This window comes from Mauremys mutica, chromosome 2 (assembly GCF_020497125.1).
Source record: "Mauremys mutica isolate MM-2020 ecotype Southern chromosome 2, ASM2049712v1, whole genome shotgun sequence".
In the NCBI taxonomy this organism is placed as follows: Eukaryota; Metazoa; Chordata; order Testudines; family Geoemydidae; genus Mauremys; species Mauremys mutica.
This window is the reverse complement of record NC_059073.1, coordinates 262,717,175-262,739,716: the sequence shown is the minus strand read 5'-3', so window position 1 is coordinate 262,739,716 and position 22,542 is coordinate 262,717,175. Positions and strand designations below refer to the sequence as shown.

The following is a 22,542-nucleotide window of genomic DNA, read 5'->3' as shown; positions in this document are numbered from 1 at the left end:
CTCTTCTCTCCTCCTCCCCCCCCCCCCCCCCCGCAAGCAAGGAAGACAGTGTGGGAGATTCCAAGAGCTTTATCCCTCACAGCCCCCAGACATGATGAAGGGTTGGAAGGGAGCCAGTGGGGACCAAGGCAGCTGGTTAACCCAGTACTTCACTGACTGGGAGTCTATGGGGTTGTTGGATAGTTCCTAGGTCAGGGGTTGGCAACCTTTCAGAAGTGCTGTGCCGAGTCTTCATTTATTCACTCTAATTTAAGGTTTCGTGTGCTGGTAATACATTTTAACATTCTTAGAAGGTCTCTTTCTATAAGTCTATATTATATAACTAAACTATTGTATGTAAAGTAAACAAGGTTTTCAAAATGTTTAAGAAGCCTCATTTAAAATTAAATTAAAATGCAGATCTTTCGCTGCCAGCCTGGGGTTCTGTTCACCTAGGCCGGCAGTGGAGGGGGGTCAAGGGTCAGGGCTGAGGGGGTGTGGGGGGTGCAGGGCAGAAGGTGTATGGGGGTTCAAGGGTGAGGGCAGAGGGCTGGGGGCGTGGGGGGGTCAGGGCAGAAGACTGTGTGTGGGGGGTGTGTGTGTGTGTGTCAGGACAGAGGGCTGGGGTGCTCAGCTTGTGGGGGTGCTCCCTGCCATGAGCCGCTCATGGCAGGGGGCTGGAAGGGTTGTGCCCTGTTCCACCCCCCTTCCCCAAGGCCCCATCCCTACCTCTCTCTGCCTCCACGGAGCTGCGTGCATGCTGTGTGCTACCTCTCTCTGCCTCCCCCTCGCTAGGGCCATCAGCTGATTGGCGCAGGGAAGGAGAGGGGGCGGGGCAGGAAAGCACCATGCTGGGGGAAGAAGCGGAGGAGGGGGTAAGCTTGGCTGCCTCAGAACCAAGCTTCTGCCTCCTGCCCCCACAGGGGAGAGTGGTAGGCGGAGGGGCTGAGTTAGGCTGGGGGCTGGGACCGTGGCAGGCAGCTGCGTGCCACTCAAAATCAGCTCATGTGCCGTAGGTTGCTGACCCCTGTCCTAGATGGAGACTAGGAGGTGGGCGGAGTAGCCTGGCAGGAGTTGATGTGTAATAAGAACCTTGGAGGAGTGGGGTAGAATTTAGAACAGTCTCCTCGTCTCATTTATCCATGTTCAGTCCCTCAATCTAGAACCTCACTGGCATGGTGATCTGACAGATACTGCAATTGAATACAATGTCTTTGACTGGTGAGTCTTAACTGATCACCATACTTGGGGTTGGAAAGAAATTTTCCTCCAGGGCAGATTGGCAGAGGCCCTGGAGGTTTTTCACCTTCCTCTGCAGCGTGGGGCACAGGTCACGTGCTGGAGGATTCTCTGTAGCTTGAGGTCTTTAAACCACGATTTGAGGACTTCAGTAACTCAGACATAGGTTAGGGGTTTGTTACAGGAGTGGGTGTGTAATATTCTGTGGTCTGAGTTGTGCAGGAGGTCAGACTAGATGACCATAATGGTCCCTTTTGACCTTAAAGTCTATGAGTTTAAGTTTGAGTGGTATGTATCACTGTTGGCCAGGGATTGCATGCTGCTCCAGTTACCAAGTTCTAAAAGCAGTGGGGCATGATGAAGGCTAGTGGATGAAATGTCAGTTCCTACAGAGAGGTACGCTGCCTGGGGAGGCTTGGATGTACTGGTTCCAGCTGGGTTTTCCAGGGTATGCCCACACTATAGCTGGGAACAAGCCTCCCACCCTGGGTAGACAGACTTGCACTAGCGAGGTTCAGGCTGGCATACTAAACATAGCTATGTGGATGTTGCAGCTCGGGCTCTGAAGCCTGGCGGGGTCAGGTGGGCTTGAGAGCCTGAGTTTCCACCACAGATGTTTAGTGAGCTAGTGCGAGCCAGGTTATCATGAGTCTCTCCCAGCTGCAGTGTAGACACCCCCCCAGAGACTGTCAGACAAAGGAAAAGCTTTTAGTATAAAAAGCCTGTGTGTGTGTGTGTGTGTTTGTGTGTGTACTGCAGATGTTAGTGACACCTGGCAGTCCTGTAAAAAAAGACCTTAAAGTTTCCTTGTGATGTGTAGAGGTGGGTCAGCATGAGTGGTTTTGAAAACAGGTAGGTTAGGGGGGAGGAGAATGAGCAGAAGATATTAATTAATATGGTTTTTAATGGAAATTAACCACAAAAAAATTTAGAAGGAAAATGTATCTTTTTGAAGGCTGATGAACAGAGTCTCTGGCCATCCATGACAACAAGAAAATCCTTCCTGTGAATAGGAAGTCTAACTTATGCAGTTCTCTACCATAGAAATCTATTTTTGCCAGTCACTTTCAGAAATGACAAGATATAAAACTGGAAGGCAAAGATTTACTCATAAAAGGTGGTTAGAGGGAGTGTTGAAATCCTTACCTGTCAGCTTTGTTTTGTGTATGTTTTCAGTGTTAAGAACTTGTTTTATAGGAATGTCTTTTTTTTGTCTTTTATGTAGTACTTAATTTGTATGTTCATACCACCCAGTGTTTGTTTAGAATGTGCCAGCCTATGATTTGGTTTGATGATAACATTTTCCATATAATTTATTTTGCTACCAATATAGCCATTTATTCCCAGTCTACAACCCTGCATACCAAGCTGTAACAGAGTTTGTAATGGTTTAATTTTAATTCTTTAGTACCAGCCTGGCTTGCATCCATTCACATCAAGATAATATTCTCTATCTGTGGTAGCTAACCCTTGCCAGCAGCCTAGGCTGGCCTGTCATTGTTTTCCAGTAACTTGTTTGGTGCTCTTCCCCCACCCCTATTGCTTTGTAGGTAGGAACTCCCAGATCTCTTGAGAAGTAGGATATGGCCAGAGCGTGCTCCTGTGTGCATGATCTTTGAGCATGCTATACTCTGAGATGCTATATTGCCATTGCTCAGATTGTAGAGATTAAGCTAGCAGCATAGTTGGGATGGGTGGCTGAGCTGTGGTCCTGTGAGTGGAGGGGTGGGAAGCTTTGTCTGAACACAACTCATCCATGTTTGTAACCAGACAGATGAGTGTCAGACTTGTTACCAGATTTGCCTGTTACTTTGGGTTACGCACATTTATTAGAGTTACTCTTTTGGGGGAGTGGGGGTTCTGTAATTCTATCAGTGCACTGCTTGTGTCACTTGTGTTTTTTCATATGGAGCTCTACTTCTCCCTTCTGCAAGTCCCCTCCCACTGGTGCTATCCTGCAGGACCTATGTTCCCTAGGGCTGGGTTCCTCCAGCCCAGAACCAGATGAACATACACATATATTAACAGAGCAAGTCTGAGTGGACCGGGTCAGTCGGCACTTCCAAGCTGCTCCCTTATATGCCACAGGTACTGCACTGGAATCAGGGCCGGCTCCAGAGCCCAGCGGGGCAAGCACCCGCCTGGGGCGGCCCTTTCCCGGGAGGGCGGCAGTCTGGGCCAGCGGACCTGCCGCAGTCATGCCTGCGGGAGGTCCACCGGAGCCCCGGGAGCAGCGGACCTGCCGCAGGCATGACTGCGGTGGGGACGCGCGGCCCGCGGCTCGGCTGGACCTCCCGCAGGCATGCCTGCGGCAGCTCAACCGGAGCCGCCGGACCAGCGAACCGCCCGCAGCTGCGGGAGGTCCAGCCGAGCCGCGCGACCAGCGGACCCTCCGCAGTCATGCCCGCGGGAGGTCCGCTGCTCCCGCGGCTCCGGGGCGCCTCCCGGGCATGACTGCTTGGGGTGGCCAAATTTGTAGAGCCGCCCCTGACTGGAATAGAGTAAGCTTGAGCAGGCTGGGTCGAGCAGCATTTCCAAGCTACCATCCTCATATGTCACAAGTTCAGCACATCCCTATCCTCACTTTCACGTTACAATTGTTCTGGTAGTAACCTACTTGATGAGCAAACCCCACAGTATTTTTGGATGCTACAGGGATCTTTAGCTTAGGTAAGAGAAGCGTGGCTGCAGAGTAAATGGGGACGCCAAAAACACAAGATTAAAGTTCAGAGATGGGGAGGGAAGCAACCACCTTAACCATAAAAATTATTTATTGAATAATAGTGATAACCACACAAGGAGAGCCTAAACAAACAAGTTACATTATAAAAGATTACATTATATAGAAAAATTGTACCTGATCAAACAGGTCTGGGTTAAAAAGTTATACCTGAGGTAGAAAAGAAAATGGAGAGAGAGCCTGGGTCTCACCACTCCATGAAGCTTGAACTGGTTGGGGTTCCCAGGTGATGGAGGTAGCTCAGGGTCCTGAGTGCTGGAGACAGGCAGAGCCCCCAGCACAACCAGTCAGGAGAAGATGGACTCCCAGTAGAACTGATGCAGAGTTTGGATCCATGCATCAGAACACTTGAGCGTGAGTAGGGTGTTTTTGTTTTGTAGGGAAACAACAATGGTTCGGGGGGGGGCACGGCACTGGACTTGTTTATGGGTAAACTGATGACTCAAGAGTTTTCTTTAGGCTAGATCAGGGGTAGGCAACCTATGGCACATGTGCCAAAGGCGGCACACAAGCTGATTTTCAGTGGCACTCACACTACCCGGGTCCTGGCTACCGATCTGGGGGACTCTGCGTTTTAATTTAATTTTAAATGAAGCTTCTTAAATATTTTAAAAACCTTATTTACTTTACATACAACAATAGTTTAGTTCTATATTATAGAAAGAGACCCTCTAAAAACGTTAAAATGTATTACTGGCACACGAAACCTTACATTAGAATGAATAAAGGAAGACTCGGCACACCACTTCTGAAAGGTTGCCGGCCCCTGGGCTAGATAATGGGAGCTGATCTCTCCTAGCTATGGGTGGTGGTCCTTCCAGGGAGCTCACAATGCAATTAGGTCGCTTTAGTATTTTGGTAATCAGTCAAGGATTCATCACTAGAATTGGTCTGATAACTGCTGAGCTGGGTGTGTGCAGGCATAAGTTCATTAACATCTGGGGCAGAGATCCCCCATCATGCAATGCTTCCCTGCTTTTCTGGTCCTAGAGTTCAGTGCGGTTCTTGCCTTGGAATCTCTGTTACCCATTCTGTATACTAAGGGTACGTCCATACTTACGGCCGGGTCGGTGGGTAGCGTTCGACTTCTGAGAGTTCGAACTATCGCGTCTAATCTAGACGCGATAGTTTGAACTCCGAACGCGCTCCCGTCAACTCCAGAACTCCACCACCGCGAATGGAGGTGGCGGAGTCGACGGGGGAGCCGCGGACTTCGATCCCGCGGTGTCTGGACAGGTAAGAAGTTCAAACTAAGGTAGTTCGACTTCAGCTACGCTATTCGTGTAGCTGAAGTCGCATACCTTAGTTCGACCCCCCCACCCTAGTGTAGACCAGGCCTAATAGAGATGCCTCCCTGTCCCATCTTTCTAGCAGATGAGGCTTGGGGAGTTGCCTTAATCCTGTCACCCTTGTCAGGAGGGGTTTAGTTGTCTCCCACTGCCTTGTCATTGCTTTCTGTAAGTCTTTCCTCTGATTGGTTTTGGTTCAAGCAGAGGCTGGGGGGAGGGGGAGGTGACCTTCATGAGTCAGGCTGGATACTCCCCAAGAACACAGAGCTGACGGGTATCAGACTGGTTGCAAAAACATAGTCCTGCTTCCAATGTAGACAGGGTGTTACAGGTGTCTGCCATGATTAGCGACGCTTGTGTTCTAACACTTAAGGGCTCTTTTTGTTGGTGTGGATGAGAGAGCACTTTTATAACCATGTGAGGTAGCAGTGTGACAGCCTAAGTCAAGCTCTAATGCAGGGGTCTCAAACTCAAATGACCACGAGGGCCACAGGAGGACTAGTACATTGCCCCGAGGGCTGCATTACTGATACCTCCCCCCTACTGCCCTTGGCCCTACCCCCCACTCCACCCCTTCCATGAAGCCCCACCCCAACTCCATACCCTCCCTGCCATAGCTCAGTGGTTTGAGCATTGGCCTGCTAAACCCAGGGTTGTGAGTTCAATCCTTGAGGAGGCCACTTAGGGATCTGGGGCAAAAATTGGTCCTGCTAGTGAAGGCAGGGGGCTGGACTCGATGACCTTTCAAGGTCCCTTCCAGTTCTAGGAGATTGGTATATCTCCAATTATAAATAAAATAAAGGGTGTGGGGTGCAGCAGGGGGTTGGGGTGCAGGAGGGGTGTGGCAGGGGATCGGGCTGCGGCAGGGCAGTGGGTTGGGGTGTAGGAGGGGTGAGGGATGTGGCAGTGGGTCAGGGCAGGGGATCGGGCTGCAGGGGGGAGTGGCAGGTGGCTCAGGGAAGGGGGTTGGGGTGCAGTAGGGGGCTCAGAGCAGGGGGTCAGGGTGCAGGGTACAGCAGGGGGTTGGGGTACAGCAGGGGGCTCAGGGCAGTGGGTTTGGGTGCAGGAGGGGTGTGGCAGGGGGTTGGGGCAGGGGGTTTGACTGCAGGAGGGGTTCGGGGGGCAGGCTCTGACCCGGCGCGCACTGGATCCCAGTAACCAAACTATCAAGATTTTATTGTGCCAGTGTGTATTTACTGTTTCTTTGACATGTCCTCATTTGACTGTAGTTGCCAGGAAGGTACAACTAGAAATTGTGCTACATACTATCTATATAATATAAAAATATTAATATGGGGAGCAATTTATTCCAGAGCCAACAGGACCACCATTTGCTGTATTGGGCAGAAGACGCCATTAACAGTAGCTGGCATTGCTTCCTCACTGTCTCAATCTGTCTGTCACTTTGTAAATCACTCTCCCATTGGGTGGATCAGGTTGCTGTTGTAATTCAAACAGCCTGGATTACAATGGAACCACTTCTTTAAAAAGGTGACTTACAGTGGAGATCAAAATATCTATTGAACTCTTTAAAGAAGAGTAAGATGGTTTCCTGAACATTTGGTATGCCAAATCTTGCTCTGTTGCAATCCCATTAAGATCCGTGGCAGAACTATTTGTATACATAGATGTAAACACTGTATTTTGAACCAACAAGAGATGATGCCATTTTAGATTTGGTATTGGTGAGAGTTAGGACCTCCTAGAAGAACTGGTTGTAGAGGACAACCTTGGTTTGAGTGATTATGAGCTAATTCAGTTTAAACTAAATGGAAGGGTAAACAAAAATTGGTCTGCAACTAGAATCCTTGATTTCAAAAGGGCTAACCTTAAATTAAGGGAATTAGTTAGGGAAGTGGACTGAATAGAAGAACTCAAGGATCTGAATGTGGAGGAAGCTTGGAATTACTTTTAAGTCAAAGTTGCAGAAACTATCTGAAGCCTTTATCCCAAGCAAGGGGAAAAAATTTGTAAGGAAAGGTTGCAGACCAAGCTGGATGAGCAAGCATCTCAAACAGGTGATTAAGAGAGAACAGCCTACAAGGAATGGGAAGATGGGATGGATCATCAAGGAAAGATACCTCTTGAAGGTCAGAAAGTGTAGGGATAAAGTGAGAATGGCCAAAAGCAAAACAGGGTTGGACCTTGCAAAAGGAATTAAAACCAATAGTAAAAGGTTCTATAGTCATATAAATAAGAAAACAAGGAAAGAAGTAGTGGGACCGCTAAGCACTGAGGATGGGGTGGAGATTAAAGATAATCTAGGCATGGGCCAACACCTCTCTGTACTTGACAGATGCTACAAGTGGGGCACAGTGGCTATTCAGAATGTTGCTCTGGCCAACTGATGATCAGTTGGCCAGAGCAAACAGGAAAAATGCCCAGTTTTGCCAAAAAAAAGTGTGTGCCCTCCTAAGGGGGTGCAGAAGAATGCTTGTGGGGGGATTGGCAACTCGAGGCGCTGAGCTGCGTGGTGGGGCTCGGGCAGTCAGCCTGTTTTTATTTTGGGAGATAGGGTGGCCATATCTCTCCTTCAGTATTGAAGGTCAACTCCCTCTGTTCGTGGTGCCAGCCTCTCTTGCATACTTGTTTAAACTTCTCCTTGTGCCTGGGAGAAGCTCCCCATAAACATCCACAAAACTAACTCATTATCCTCCTTAAAACTCTGCTCTTCTTTTCCGGTATGTGTACAAAAACTTCAGGCTGCTGGTGTGCTGAGACACCACAGCCTGTTATGCTAACTGATAGTATCTTGCTGTTTCCTTGTGGTGATCTCCCTTTGGTCGGTCTATCCATCTGTTGTCTAGTCTTATAATTAGATTGTAAACTATTCACAGCAGGGACTGTGGGTTTTTTGGTTCTGTATTTGTACAGCACCAAGCACAACAGGGTTCTGATCCATGACTGGGGCTCTTTATTTGTAAATATTAATAGTGTTAGACTGTCCTTTTGGGATTTTTATATTTTTAGGTGTTCTTCTCCCCCCTCCCCCCCCACACACCTTTTTGAGGGAATGACTGACCAAATGCTAACATTTTTCTTTCTGAAGAAAAATATGCTGGTATCTTGCATCTGGGTTCCAATGTGATTGTGACCGTCTAAGTCTTCCAGTGCTTTGTGGTACACAGCACTGGGAGAAACTTAGGCTGTGGCTACACTTAGCACTTCAAAGCGCTGCCGCGGCAGCACTTTGAAGCGCTAAGTGTAGTCAAAGTGCCAGCGCTGGGAGAGAGCTCTCCCAGTGCTGTCCGTACTCCACCTCCCTGTGGGGAATAACACGGTTCCCAGCGCTGCGGCTTTGACCACACTGGCGCTTTGCAGTGCCACAATTTGCAGCGCTGGAGAGGGTGTTTTTTCACACCCTGCTGCAGCGCTGCAAATTTGTAAGTGTAGCCAAGCCCTATGTCTGATGCACTGAGTCAACATTAGCTGTGGTATAAAAGTTTATTTACATGGAGGGAGGAGACGCGAGTTCCATCAGTTTCTTTTGTGTAGTGTAGATTTGAGTAACGCACCTTTATCTTAAAGAAATTTTATCTGCAGTATTGAAGCAGTAGCTATTATTTCATGCCAACATCTCTTGGGAGTTGGAAGGAAGTTCAGTGGTGTAGTGATATTGAATGTGCTGTTTTTACTGGCTTTGTTGGGAAGATTTCCTGCTCCTACCTTCCTTTTGGTATCTGGACACTAATTTTCTTATCGTTAAAGAGGTGGGTTTTTTTATTTTTTATTTGTTTCTGTCAACAAGAAAAAAGCATATCTGAATGCCCTGGGTTTTAGGATTGTTCTCGACTGGCTTTTTTTTAACCCTTCTCTCTCCCTCCTCCCGCCACCCGGCCATTCCTTTGAAATAAACAGTTATTTCAGCCTTTAAGAGCTCTTGTAACTGCATTTCAGACTTTACTATTGTATCTGGTGGGATGGATATATTAGATCAGTGGTCTCCAACCTTTTTTTTTACGCCCAAGATCACTTTTTGAATCTAAGGGCTACCCAGGATCTACCCCCACCCCTTCCCCAAAGCCCCGTTCCTCTCACTCCATTCTCCCCCACCCTCACTCACTTTCACCAGGCTGGGGCAGGGAGTTGGGGTTTGGGAGGGGATGCAGGCTCTGGGCTGGGGCTGAGGGGTTTGCAGTGTGGGAGGGGGCTCTGGGCTGAGCCTGGGAGGGGGTTAGGGGTGCAAACTCTAGGAGGGAGTTTGGGTGCAGGAGGGGGCTCTGGGCTGGAGCAGAGTGTTGGGGTGCTGGCTCAGGGAGGGGGGTTGGGTGTGGTCTCCCAGTGGGCACAGTGAGCTAAGGCAGACTCCCTGCCTACTATGGCCCCACATCGCTCCCGGAAGCGGCCAGTGCACCCCTGCAGGGGGCGGAGGGCACGTGGCTGTGTGCGTTGCCTCTTTCTGCAAGCACCACCCCCGCAGCTCTCCCGGCCAATGGGAGCTGCGAGGGCCGTGCTTGCAGGTGGGAGCAGTGCACAGAGGGAGACCCCCAGCTGTGGGGATGTGCTGGCCGCTTCTGGGAGCAGCATGGGACTGGGGTAGGCAGGGAGTCTGCCTTAGCGGCAGCCACACTGCACTGCCGCAGATCGCGATCGACTGGGAGATCCTCTAGGATTGACCAGTGGATCATGATCAACCAGTTGGTGACCACTGTATTAGATCATCAGGTCCATTCTCTTCCCCCTTTTCCCTGCCTCCCCTGCAAGGGCAGGATAGTAGTTCCCTGGAGAGAGGACACTGGATAAGAAACAGATATTACACAAGTGTAGTTAACATACTTAAGGTATATTAATAGCTTACTTAACAATTAGTCAATTAATTAGTGTCTGCAACTTTCATAATCCCTGTTCTCTCGCTTACCCCTTGGGATGGGCAGAAAGTGCAGCAAAATGACAAGTTGTCCTCAGAGGAGAGATCACTTTAGAAAAGTTCAAGTATTTTATTACTATAAATATTCTATTGCAGAACTCTAAATCACACTGCTGAATTTGTACACGTTTATGTTAAGTCTTTCTAGTTAGACAAATCTTTAATTGTGACTTGAAATTTATATGTGCTTTGGAATGCAAGTGTTTATATCTTTTTAGTGTAGAGAAGCTGGTTTGCTGTGCCTACACTAGGATCGCTTCCCCCAGGCTTCCCCCCCCCTCCCGAAAAAACCTCAGACAAACACAAAAACCCAAAACAAATTTCCAACCATTTCTACTACTGACTCAGATGCACTGATGGTAGTAATGAGGGAAGAGCTAGTAAAGGCTGCACCAGACAGTCGTCAGAATTTCACTACCATGTGACCTAACCTTGTTTTAAAGGAGGTCTAGCTTAAATAATGGCTGTATGATACTGGTGGCCATCTGGAGTCTTGTCTACATTATGCTTGATAGGACATTTTAGTATAATATGTTTATACAAAAAAGGAGAAAGTGGATGCATAAGATTGGGTTCCTAATGCCATTTTTAGGTACCTAAATGTGTTTCCTGATAGTTCAAAAGCGCTGAGCACTTGGGAGCAGCTGTATGCTCAGGACCATTGATGATTAGGTCTTGTACTTGGGTGCCTGAATGTGGATTTAAGAATCTGACCTGAGGGTCTTTATTTTTTTAAATAAAAAAAAAAAACAACATATTTTGGCCCAGGTCTGAGACGCAGTGCATGTGGAAACCAGTAGAATTTCTCAAATGTAATTCCTATATGAGCATGTTAGTAAACACTTTCCAGTAGGAGTCTAACATATCAGTTTCTCCTGTCTCCTTGTTCCCACTTCCTCTATATAATATCAGTACAATTGTAAATAACCCCTATTTGTAAATGAAAATTAGTCTTATCCAGTTCGGTGGATAATTCTTTTGCCCCTTACTCTGCTTTTAGGACTTGCATCCTTTAAGTCTGTATACAATATGAAGGGGAGGAATACCCTATGCTGTCTGGGAAGCACTCTTTTATTATGCTGTTCAAATCCCCTTGAGTAGCTTCCAGTTAGATAGCTGCTAGAAGTTTCCTTTGGTGCATAGAGACTTGTGACTACTACCCTTGCAATGGCTGACCTGACTTTCTTCCCCCTTCTTTTTTGTGGATTGAAGTGATACTAAAATGATAGTGGCAGCAACAGCAAAACATGATCACCCACAGAGCAATCTGTATGCAAAGTGTTTGAAAGAGCTTTATGAATAAAAACAAGCTGATATCCATTGGCCACATACCTACTTCAATAGGTAGCGCCTCAATACTTATTTAACATAGGTATATCTCTCTCTATCTCATAGAACTGGAAGGGACTTTGAAAGGTCATTGAGTCCAGCCCCCTGCCTTCACTAGCAGGACCAAGTACTGATTTTGCCCCAGATCCCTAAATGGCCCCCTCAAGGATTGAACTCACAACCCTGGGTTTAGCAGGCCAATGCTCAAACCATTTAAAAGGGCCTCTGGATTTATCATTCTTAACATTCAGTGCAAATTAGACTTTTGGCTCATAGTAGGTAAACATTATCTAGCGTGAGTGGGATAACTAAACCTTTGAGGGTAGGTCCATACTTACCTGCTGGGTCGACGCGGAGAGTTCGACTTCTCGGAGTTCGAACTATCGCGTCTAATCTAGACGCGATAGTTCGAACTCCAAATGCGCTCCTGTCGACTCCGGAACTCCACCACTGCTAACGGTGGTGGCGGAGTCGACGGGGGAGCCGCGGAGTTCGATCCCGCGGCGTCTGGACAGGTAGGAAATTCGAACTAAGGTAGTTAGACGACACCCCCCTTCCCCCCCCCCCCCCGTAGTGTAGACCAGGCCTCAGACACATTACTACAGCCCAGACTCAGAATGCTTAGACCAAGCTGAACATAAGCTGAGGAGAGCTCAGAAATGCCAAGGCCTGTTGCCAACAATCAGAATCAAAGAATAAATTCTTAAAATTGTAGTCCAGCTTTTCAGGTTCTTAAAAGCCTGATCAGGGAGATGAAGAAGCAATTTGATTGAGACTTTCAAACTCATTATGAAGACATGTGAGAGTGCTCTATCATAAAAAGTTCAGTGCTATTGGGGACTGCATAATGAGCCAGTGTTTTCATTTCCTGGGTGGGGAAGCTATTTGTTTTCTGTGCCATGTGGGATTGCCACCTTGTAGATGTCAGGGTTCAGTATTGATGGGTAGAAGTCTCCAAGCCAATTGCCCAGATATACCTCCTTTCCCATTCTACTGACACTGCAAGTGTATCCCATTCCAACAGAAATGGGAATGTAAACTACAAGTGAGCCCCCCCCCTTTAATTTTTAGTGAGTCTTTCAAAATATCTTGGTTAACACCAGCTACCATATTAACAGGTGCTAGCACCAATTCAGTGTTCCCTTCTCTTCCTCCTGCTTTTCTCTCTTTATCTCTAGTCCTTGTATCATTGCAGCTATTTGTGTGTGGGACCAGAATCTGACCCAGAGAAGGTGGGTGAGGCTGTCAGTCCAGCTATGATCTAACTATTGGAGCTAGGTTGGGACTTTCTTTCTGGTCCTGTTAGGCCACCAACTTATGCCATACCAAATTGGCTTTTCTGAAGAGGCCCTTGCTCTCAAAGCTTAGACCCAAATCTCAGCCCTCTTGAATTTGCTGGCAAAATCCCTTGTGACTTCAGTGGGACAAGAATTTTGGCCCATAATTTTCTAGAGTGAACAGATGAGTCAGAAAGTGGGAGGAAGACTCTGAAGCGTTGATCTGATCACTTCATTTATTAGGAAGTATAAATTACATTCTGTAACAGAGGGAAGTGAATAAAAGTGAGTGAAATTACATAAAATCTGGTATATTGACCATTCTTTGTTCCTGTTAGTACTACTTAGCTGCAACCTCTAGTCTATGTGATGAAGACTGATTACTTTAGTCAGTTTACATGTGACTTAATCTAATTTGCTTTTAACTGGTTGATGCAAAGCGGTTAGCTTTATAAAGCTATCCACAAAGCTGAAAAAATACCCTTGCATTTTCTTTCAGCAAATACAGATTTGTCACTGTATGAACTTTACAGCAAAACCATATAAAACTGCATATAAATCTATAGCATTCCTATAAATCAGAGTGTAAAGAGGGTCTGGGATCTTGACTAGAATGCTAAACAACTGACAAGTTACTGGGCATTGAATGAATAATGTCTCTCTAACTTAGTGATTGGTCAACTGATGTAACATTGCCATAAGTGGTTGTCCTGTTCTTTTTTTTTTTCTTCTTCTTCTTTAATTGAGGTTGCATACACTCCAACAGATAAAGATGAAAAATACCAACGAGTACACATTGCAGGATGGGGAAGCAAAATCCCCACTGTCTTTAAACTATCTGATATGAATGAGCCAACTATTCCTTTCCAATGCTGCCACACTTATTGAATCCTGCTGACTTCAGCCAAATTAAATCAGCTGTTCTTGGGAGTGCTTCCTCTTGCTGCAAGTAGTGCCTCTATTTAGTCATTCCTTATTTATGATGGAGAGTTGATGTGGCAGCAGCCTCTAAATTTCCTTCATAAGGAAACTGGGAGCATATTGAATAAACTGAAATGGGGAGAAGTGAGAGACTGGTCTTGAGAAGATAGTGAAGGCATGTGTGATGTTACACTCCATATTCTTCATGGAAATATGGTTATGATATGGATATGACATAACTGAGATGTACTTTGTGCAAGATGAGTCTTGTTAAGATGTCATTGGAAAGGTTATAATTTACTGAATATGTTTATCCAATTTTTATGCATGTATTTTTATATCTGAAGCTGGGAGTATTGACCATGTCTCTGTATTTTAAATATGCCACATAGGATGAGGCTAAACAATGTTAGTGGCTTATTGAAAAAATGCACACAAGCAGGAACTGTGTGCAATAGACACCTCTCAGAGATAGCTCTATACAATGGGAACTGTTTGACCCAGCTCACAGCAAAAAAAGCTTTCCAGCAAGTGGGAGGAAGATGTAAAAGAGGGACAATGACATGAGATTGCTTGACTCATGCAATACCCCCAAAAACACCTGAGGAACAAAGAGGAATTAACCCAATTTATGTAACTTCTACAGGGGGCGGGGAAGTCATGCACATCTCTCCTCACATTAAGGAAGAGGGTGGATTTTTATGAGCTTGCACTGTATAGAAAATCTGCACAGTGCAAGACAGTATTTTGGGTTTATCTAGGTGACCAGATGTCCCGATATTTGCTTGTTTGTCCTGTGTCCCGACCGATGTTCGATCGGGACAGTGGCCAAACAAGCAATTTTGCCCTCCACTCCCATGCACAGGCGGAGCCCGGAGGGTCTTGCGCCCCCTCCCGCCCTGACTCCGCCCCCTCCTTCCCCATTGGATCCCTCCCCAAATCCCTGCCCCGGCCCCGCCTCTTTCCCCAAGCATGCTGCATTCCTCCTCCCTCCCAAGCTTGCGCCAATCAGCTGGTGCAAGTGCTGGAGGGAGGCCTGGGGGATGCAGGGGAGCGTGGGGTGAGTGAGGCCGGCCTGGCCCCGAGTGCAGGCACGAGGGTGGGGCGGTACCTGCAGGGGCAGCCCTGAGTCCAGCCTGGGGAACCGGCTCCCTGTATGCGCCCATGAGTGGAGGTGGGGGGGGCAGCAGCTGCCTGTGCAGGGACTCGGGGGGGCCTTAATTTCCCGCCACGTGGAGGCAGCGACAGCCCCATTCGTTCCCCTGTGGAACCCGAGCAGGACGGGGGTGCTGGGGCCTGCTGCCCCACCCTTCGGGGCCACCCGTGGTGCTCTGCTGGGCATGGCCCGGGCACACTCGGGGTGATGGGATTGTGCCGCCCCACAGGGCAGGCTGTAGGGAAACCCCGCCCCGGGGCAGAGGCAGCGGCAGCCCTGTTCGTTCCCCTGTGGGACCCGAGCGGGGCTGGGGCCTGCTGCCTCCACTCCGGGGCTGCCCACAGGATTGCACCAGCTGGGCACCATCCCCTATGGGGGGAGGTGGAGACGAGGCAAGCTGGTGTGGGGGGGCGCTCCGGTGACTTTTTTTCCCTCTGCCGCTCCCACCTTGCATCCCGATATTTCAGTTTTGTCATCTGGTCCCCCTAGGTTTATCTTCCAAAAGGGGTGTGCACCTGAGTACTGAGGGAGTCCTCTCACACAGAGCTGACTTCAGTCTGTGGCTGGAGCAGGGTGTGTGTGTGCGTGCATGCTGCAAGAAGCCAGAGAGCCTAGTTCAGCAAAACAGGGAGAGGGAACCCAGGCTGGTTGAGCAGGAGAGGCTCAGTGAAATCCCAGTACATCAAGTGGCATCCCAGAAGGGGTGTCCAACTCGTCACAGCATGTACTAGAGTGTTTTTGCAGTAAAAGTGAATGAATGCATTTCTGAGATGCTGTAGAAGGTCACCTGGCAGGATTGGGAGAGGTTGTCTGTGTAAAGGATACATACCTAAAATCGTCTCAAGGCTGTGAGCTGGAATAGCTAGGAAGATTGGTGGGACTCAGATGAAATGGCGAAAGTTGGGAGAGGAGATGGTTAGATTATTGCAGAGACATTCCTATGGAAAGATGTCTGTATATAGATGGTAATCCATAGAAGAATTGTTTGTTCTCTCAGCTGTGTGTGCATAAGAGTGAATAATGGACAGATTCCCCAACTCAGCCACACCCTTCAGGGACAGATAATAAGGAATCACTGAATGTGCTCCATCTCCTACTCTGGCAGTGATTTAGGTGGAGTTCATTGTGAAATCATCATAATGTAGTAACATCACTACAAATCTGAAAGTGATTCAGGGAACTTCGCAGTCTTGCCAAAAACCAGTCCATGAGGTGGTAGGAAATCTAAGCTGCACACTGGCTTATTTATTTATATATATATAAATAAAAAAACTTTTTTTCACAACCTCTTGAAACTTCATACCCAATTTCTGCAGAAGCAAAAAGCCAAGTTGGCATTCCACTTTAGTTAGGCAGCTGTTAAGGTTACAGCAGATGTACAGGTCAACGCCAGTTTTAATGGTGGGATGCTCTTTTGGGGAAACTTTTTTACTTAATGTTAGTGGGGGTTGGTTTTTGGGTTGGTGTTAATTTTTTTGGCTGAAATTAGACCATTCAGTGAAAAGCTTCAACTTTTGCGGGGTGGGAAATCTGAAATCTTCTCTAGTACAACTGGAGAAGCATTGGTCTGTTTGAAGTTTAATATGGACCACAAAGTGACTCCCTTCTTCTCACCTCTGTTCTGGATATTTAGTAGTAGTACATTCATAATGTCTTTAAAATCATTCTTGATGACTTGCAGTGAACCCCTACTGAAGCTATAAATATCTTTGGTATGTTTGCCAAATCTGCCTGAACTGGTTCAAGGGGTTGAAAAACTATCTGAGCAATTGTTCCTATCTGATGGTTTACAGGAGACCATTGGATCAAATCTTGATTCTATTGAAATCAGTGGGAATTTTCCTGTTGAACTTAATGGAACCAGGATTTGGCTCTTATTTCAAAAGCTGTTCTGTGGTGTGGGGAAAAATGCACATGTATTGCACTCTTTTAAAGGGAAGTGAGACACTTCTGACATTTGAAAACACCACTGCCTGGTATTGCTTTTTTCCTCATTTGACAGCACTCAATCTCTCATCTAGTTACTGCAACTGTTGTCTTTGTATCATGTTCTTACTGCCTGATTCTCCAGTCCATAGTCGCACACAATTCCTCAATAAGTGTCTTGTTTAGGTAAGGACTGCCGGAGGAGGTCATAATTGGAATCGTTGAGGTGCAAGTTGTGCTGACTGGATTCATCCTGGCTGTTTCTACTACATTAAACCTGTCACTTGAAATTTATCACTGTGGCTGCCACTCCACCGTTGGCAGAAGTGTTGGGAACCTGTTGGCTTTTTAATGACTATGGGCTTGGCTACACTTGCAGGTGTGCAGCGCTGGGAGTTACAGCTGTGTAGCAGGGTGGACCCTGCTCCTGCTATGAGGGGTTTAAAAGTGGCCTGGCAGGGCTTGAGAGCGGCTGCTCTCAAGGCTGGGCTGATTGAGGAAGTGGCTGCAGCTGGGGCCACGCCCCAAACTGAGCCACAGGCCTTATAAAAAAGGCCAGGGAAGCCAGAAGCCCAGACAGTCTCTCTCTGCCTTCAGAGAGAGAAGGGCCTGACTGCAGGGAGCTTGAAACTGGATACCTGAGTGAAGCAGGGCTGGGGAAAGGCTGAGGAGCTGGGGAGCTCCAGCCTAGAAAGCCCCAGGCTGCGGCCTAGCAGTGGGCCAACGGGTACTGGAGGTTGCAGAGGACAGCCCAGAGGTAGGCCAAGGCAGCAGGTCCAAACCCCTTTGCCTGTGATGAGTAGGCTGATACTGCAGTCTGCCCCAGAGTGTGGGGCTAGACAATGACTGGCAGTAGCCAATACTGAGGCAAGGTGGGGATAGAGGGTGGGGGTTCCCCAAGGAGGGGAGACCCAGAGAGAAAGGGGTTACTGCCAGGGGCAGCACCCCCATGTAAGAGGGCACCGGGTCCAGGGAGGGACACAGGGGGCCTGAAGACAGGTGGATCACTGGCCTGCAGAGGGCACTCCAGCGCTGGAATAGAACTAATTCCCGGAGTCACCAGCAGGAGGCGCCACAGGCGTGAGTCTGACCTGTCTACAAGCTGTCTTTTTGTACAGCTGTGTAGGGAAAACGCTGGAGTGTGGCCACACTGACAGCTACCAGCACTGCAGTGTGGCCACACTTGCAGCATTTGCAGCGGTGTTGGGAGTGGTGCATTATGGGCAGCTATCCCAGCGTTCAAGTGGCTGCAACGTGCTTTTCAAAAGGGGGTGGGGGTGGGGTGGAGTGTGACAGGGAGTGTGGGGGAGAGAGTGTATTTTTGGAGCCAACACTGTGTGTCAGCTCCCTGCCTTGCAAATTCTGACCATTTCCCCGACCCCTCATTCACTCTTAAATGCGAATAGCCTGCAGACCAGATAAGCAGCTGCTCTGATGGACTCCCTCCCACCCCCCGCCGTGCTGTTTCTCTCCTCAAGCAAACACTAGCTGTAGACATTCATCCCCCTGCCTGCCTCATTCACAGCAAACAGGAGCTGTGTTTGTTTTTTAGATAAGCAGCTCCGGGAGCCCTGAGTTCACAACAAAACAAAGAGAGGCATCACAACAAAACAAAGAGTTCTATAGTTAAAAGCATTATGGGAAAATTCTGGAGGCCAATTACAGCTCTTTTGGTGGCCACACTGGCGGAGCAGCACTGCATCACCAGCGCTGCAATAGTTATACCTGAGGCAGAGCAGGAGTACAGCCAGCGCTGCAGCCAGGGAGATGCAGCGCTGTATGTGCCTTGCAAGTGTGGATGGTGAGTAAGTTGCAGCGCTATAAACCCACCGCCAGCGCTGCAACTCTCCAGTGTAGCCAAGCCCTGTGTTTAACCCTGCTGACAGCATGTATAGATAGCACAGTGGTTTGGCAATATAGACAGGTTACCATTATTTTAATCTTGCTATCACCAGTGGAGTTGAACCAGTGGTAGCAACTCTGGTTCAAACATAGAAAACGTTCAGTATCCCTGATGGCTGACCAGTAGCATTGTTTGTTTGTTTTAGTTAGACTCTTGGTGGTAGTTTTTGAAAATTTCTTGGATCCCTTGGCTTCTGCCAAAACATGCTATAGACCAGGGGTCCCCAACCCCCGGGCCGCGGACCGGTACCGGTCCGCGGCCTGTTAGGAACCGGGCCGCGAACTGACCCCTAGCACATCAAGCGTGTCTCCGGTGGGGCCCCTGAGCCCCGCCCCCTTAGAGCCGCATGGTGAGGGGGCGGGGCTGCGAGCTCCAGGCTGAGCTCAGCTGCCTCCGCTCGGCATGGAGCTCCCAGCCCCGCCCCCTCACCATGCGGCTCTGAGCGGGACGGAGCTCAGGCCCCGCCGGAGACACGCCGCAGCTGTCGGGCGAGGCACTGAGGCTCCGGGTGAGGAGGGAGCCGGAGGTAAGAGGCTGGGGGTAGGGGGGTTGGCTAAGGGGCAGGGAGTCCTGGGGACAGTCAGGGCACAGAGAGGGGGCAGAGGTTGGGGGGGCGGTCAGGGGGCAGGGAATGGGGGGGTGTTGGATTGTGGGTGTTCCGGGGGGGTCTTTCAGGACTTAGCGTGGGGGGGAGGGGATAGGGGTTGGGGCAGTCAGGGGACAGGGAGCAGGGGTGGGGTCCCAGGGTGGTGGTGGGGGTCTCTGGGGGATGGTGAGGGGACAAGGAGCAGGATGGGTCGGGGATTCTGAGGGGGGCGGGCAGTCGGAGGGGCAGGAAGTGGGTGGGGGTCAGATAGGGGGCAGGGCTCCCACTAATTCTGCATTATGGTCAGTTGTATAATTTCATTATATATTACAATAATAATAGAAATAAAAGTACAAAAATAAATGTAATGCGCTTGAATCGTTCCAAAACCATCCCACAGGTCCGCAGAAATTTTTTTTTCTACGAAACCGGTCCCTGGTGCCAAAAAGGTTGGGGACCGCTGCTATAGACGGTAGTGGTGATCTACTCTCTACTATGAACCATTTTGATTAGATTAGACTTCATTCTTTTTGCTGCTTGTTGCAGAGTGTCCTCTACTTCAGAGTCTTTCTTTAATTCCCCACCCCCCCACCCCCCACACCCTTTTCATGGAGGATGGCATACCCCCAGTCACTGCTAATGCTTTCTATTAAACCATTGCTAGAAATTAACTTCAATATAAATAAATATTTAATGTAAAAAAGGGTTGACTTCTCTGACAGCATCCTTTTTAATATCCACTCCTTAATATTAAAAAAAAAAATGTGGAGGCAAAAGAGCTAATGATGCAAGATTCTAAGAATGATACTTAAGCAAGCTGAAGTCAGGAAATGCGGGGCTAAGGTGGAGTGCAAACTGAACTCCAGATTCCCTGATTTTTGCTATGCTTAATTTAAATGTACTATTGCAAGGAATGTCGTCTTTATCTTCTCCCTTTTATTTTCAACCTGAAAGAATAACTAACAAAAGGGGTATGGGGAGGAGAGAAGAGAAGAGATCCAGAATTGAAAGGAAGGGTTTAGAATAGAAACTTCCCCAAAAGCAAGTGTAGCTGCTGTTGTGATTAGGTGCTCTATAAATCAATAAAATACAAAGAAACTTGCATTTGCAGTAATCATCCTTCTGATGAGACTTCATTCCTTCCCTGCACATTTCACTTTGTCAGTAGAAAGTAATTCCTCCTTTTGGGAGGGATCAGGTAGGTATGAATTGCTGCTCTGAAGCTGGGGCTTAGGGGAGTAATCTCAGTTTGGCTTTGAACCTCACACCCTATTGAGGTGTGGTGTTGGGAAAATTCACAGCTCTGCTTCTCATATTGCTTGTATACAAACGCACTTGAAAAGGCAAATGTCACTAAGTGCATCATTGTGCTTGTGTTGTCTGTCTTCTCTTCTCTCCCTTCTCCCTTCGTGCCCCCCCCGTCCCCCTGGAGGATGTTTTTAGTTTGGGAAGTGAGCGTTAAGGTGGGTGCTGGTGGAGGCAGTTACCATGGGGAGGGAGAAGCAGCAAAAGTGTAACTGCAGTAGCCACTGGGATACTTGACACTTCTTGTTTCCTTGCAGGGAGAAGTCTGAGCGAGATCTTTTATTGTTTTGGACCGGGGGTGGGCAAACCCTTTTTTTTTTTTTGTGGCCCGAGGGCCACATCTGGGTATGGAAATTGTATGGTGGGCCATGAATGCTCATGAAATTGGGGTTGGGATGCAGGAGGAGGTGAGGGCTCTGGCTGGGGGTGCTGGCTCTGGAGTGGGGCTGGGAATGAGGGGTTTGGGACGCAGAAGGGTGCTCTGGGCTGGAACCAAGGGGTTTGGAGGGTGGGAGGGAGATAAGGGCTGGGACAGGGGGTTGGAAGTGGGAGGAGGTAAGGGGTGCAAGCTCCGGTCAGTGCTTATCTCAAGCAGCGGCATGGTGCCTTCCCCCAGCTCCTATGCGGAGGCACGGCCAGGTGGTTCTGTACACTGCCCCTGCAGCTCCCATTGGCTGCAGTTCATGTAGGAGCGGAAGGGGGAATATGCTGCTGCTTCTGGGAGCTGCATGGAGCGGGGCAAGTCCCCAACCCCACTTCCTGGCTGGAGCACAGGAGCAGGGCAAGCCCCAGACTCTGCTCCTCAGTGAGAACTAGAGGGCCAGATTATGACGTCTGACATGCTGTATGTGGCCCGTGGATGTAGTTTGCTCATTCCTGTTTTAGACCCTCTACCCCCTCTTGCCTTAGTTTGGGACTGCTTCCCCAGCTGAAGGAAGGTTTATCAAATCCTCATTGGAACAGGAATAATTTCACAAAGGCTCTTGGATGCAGGAGCCTTATGTATGCATGTCCTCCTGACTCTCTGCGCTCTCTTCCCCCACTGTGGAATAAGCAGCCAACACAGCTGTAGAGTTGGCTTCATAATAAAAATATGTGCACTGGGGGACACCCAACTGTGGGAAAATGCTTTTCCCTTTTTTAATTGGCTTGGGTACTGTGAAGAGGGAAGCTGGATTTCACTCGTCAGAGGAATTGGAAGCTTCTCTCTGGAAGTGAAAGATAGGCGGGTTACAAAAGCCCTGCTCCAGAGAATTGATAGTAGTCGTGTCAAAACTTAGCGAATCACTTCTTAGCATGGAACATCTTCTTAAACAAAACCATCCTATGTTTTTAGAGTCTTAGTGGGTTTTTTCCCCCCCCCCTTCATGTAAGTTCTTGCTTGATGTAGACTTGTTTGTGCAGTCAGAGCAGTTACTCAATCAGGCCTTTTGGGTGAGTGAAATTCTAAAAGTAATGTGTTGTACTCCTCTCTTCTGGCCTTACAAAAATGACATCTTTGTTGTTTTTCAGGCTCCCGATAAAAGGAAAGCATTAGAAGAGACCAAAGCATACACAACCCAGTCTCTTGCTAGTGTTGCTTATCAGATCAATGCACTGGCCAACAATGTACTCCAACTGCTGGACATTCAAGCATCCCAGCTGCGGAGAATGGAGTCCTCCATCAACCATATCTCCCAGGTAACCTTTTACATAAGGAATTGAAATGCTACAAAAAACTACTTTGGGAAACCTCATCTAAAAACTTTCCTGGGGTTTAAGGAAACTTGCACTTGGATGGGTCTTCATCTTGGCAAAAGTAATGTTATCTGAGTCTTGTAATTTTTCCTGTAGTAATGAAAGATTCTATTTGTTCTGCCTCTCTAAATAATGGTTCTAAAGGTTGAGAATTGGGTAATTATAGTCTTTATTTTTTATTTTTTAATAATTAACTTCATTATTATTAACTCCACAGAAAAACTTAAGTTTAAAAAGCAATGTTTCAACTCTAGCTTATGAAATCTGCTAAAATAGTAAAATACATAA

At 48.1% G+C, this 22,542-nt stretch overlaps 1 protein-coding gene across 8 annotated transcripts in view; it reads left to right on the top strand.

Annotated features, from left to right (window-relative positions):
• The window catches only part of ABI1 (abl interactor 1), a 125,948-nt gene that overhangs the window by 11,899 nt on the left and 91,507 nt on the right, over positions 1 to 22,542 (top strand). For all 8 annotated transcript variants that reach the window (XM_045007221.1, XM_045007222.1, XM_045007219.1 and 5 more), the window contains exon 2: positions 22,030 to 22,197. In XM_045007221.1, coding sequence (XP_044863156.1) covers positions 22,030 to 22,197 — 168 coding nt within the window. The remainder of the gene's footprint in view (positions 1 to 22,029; positions 22,198 to 22,542) is intronic.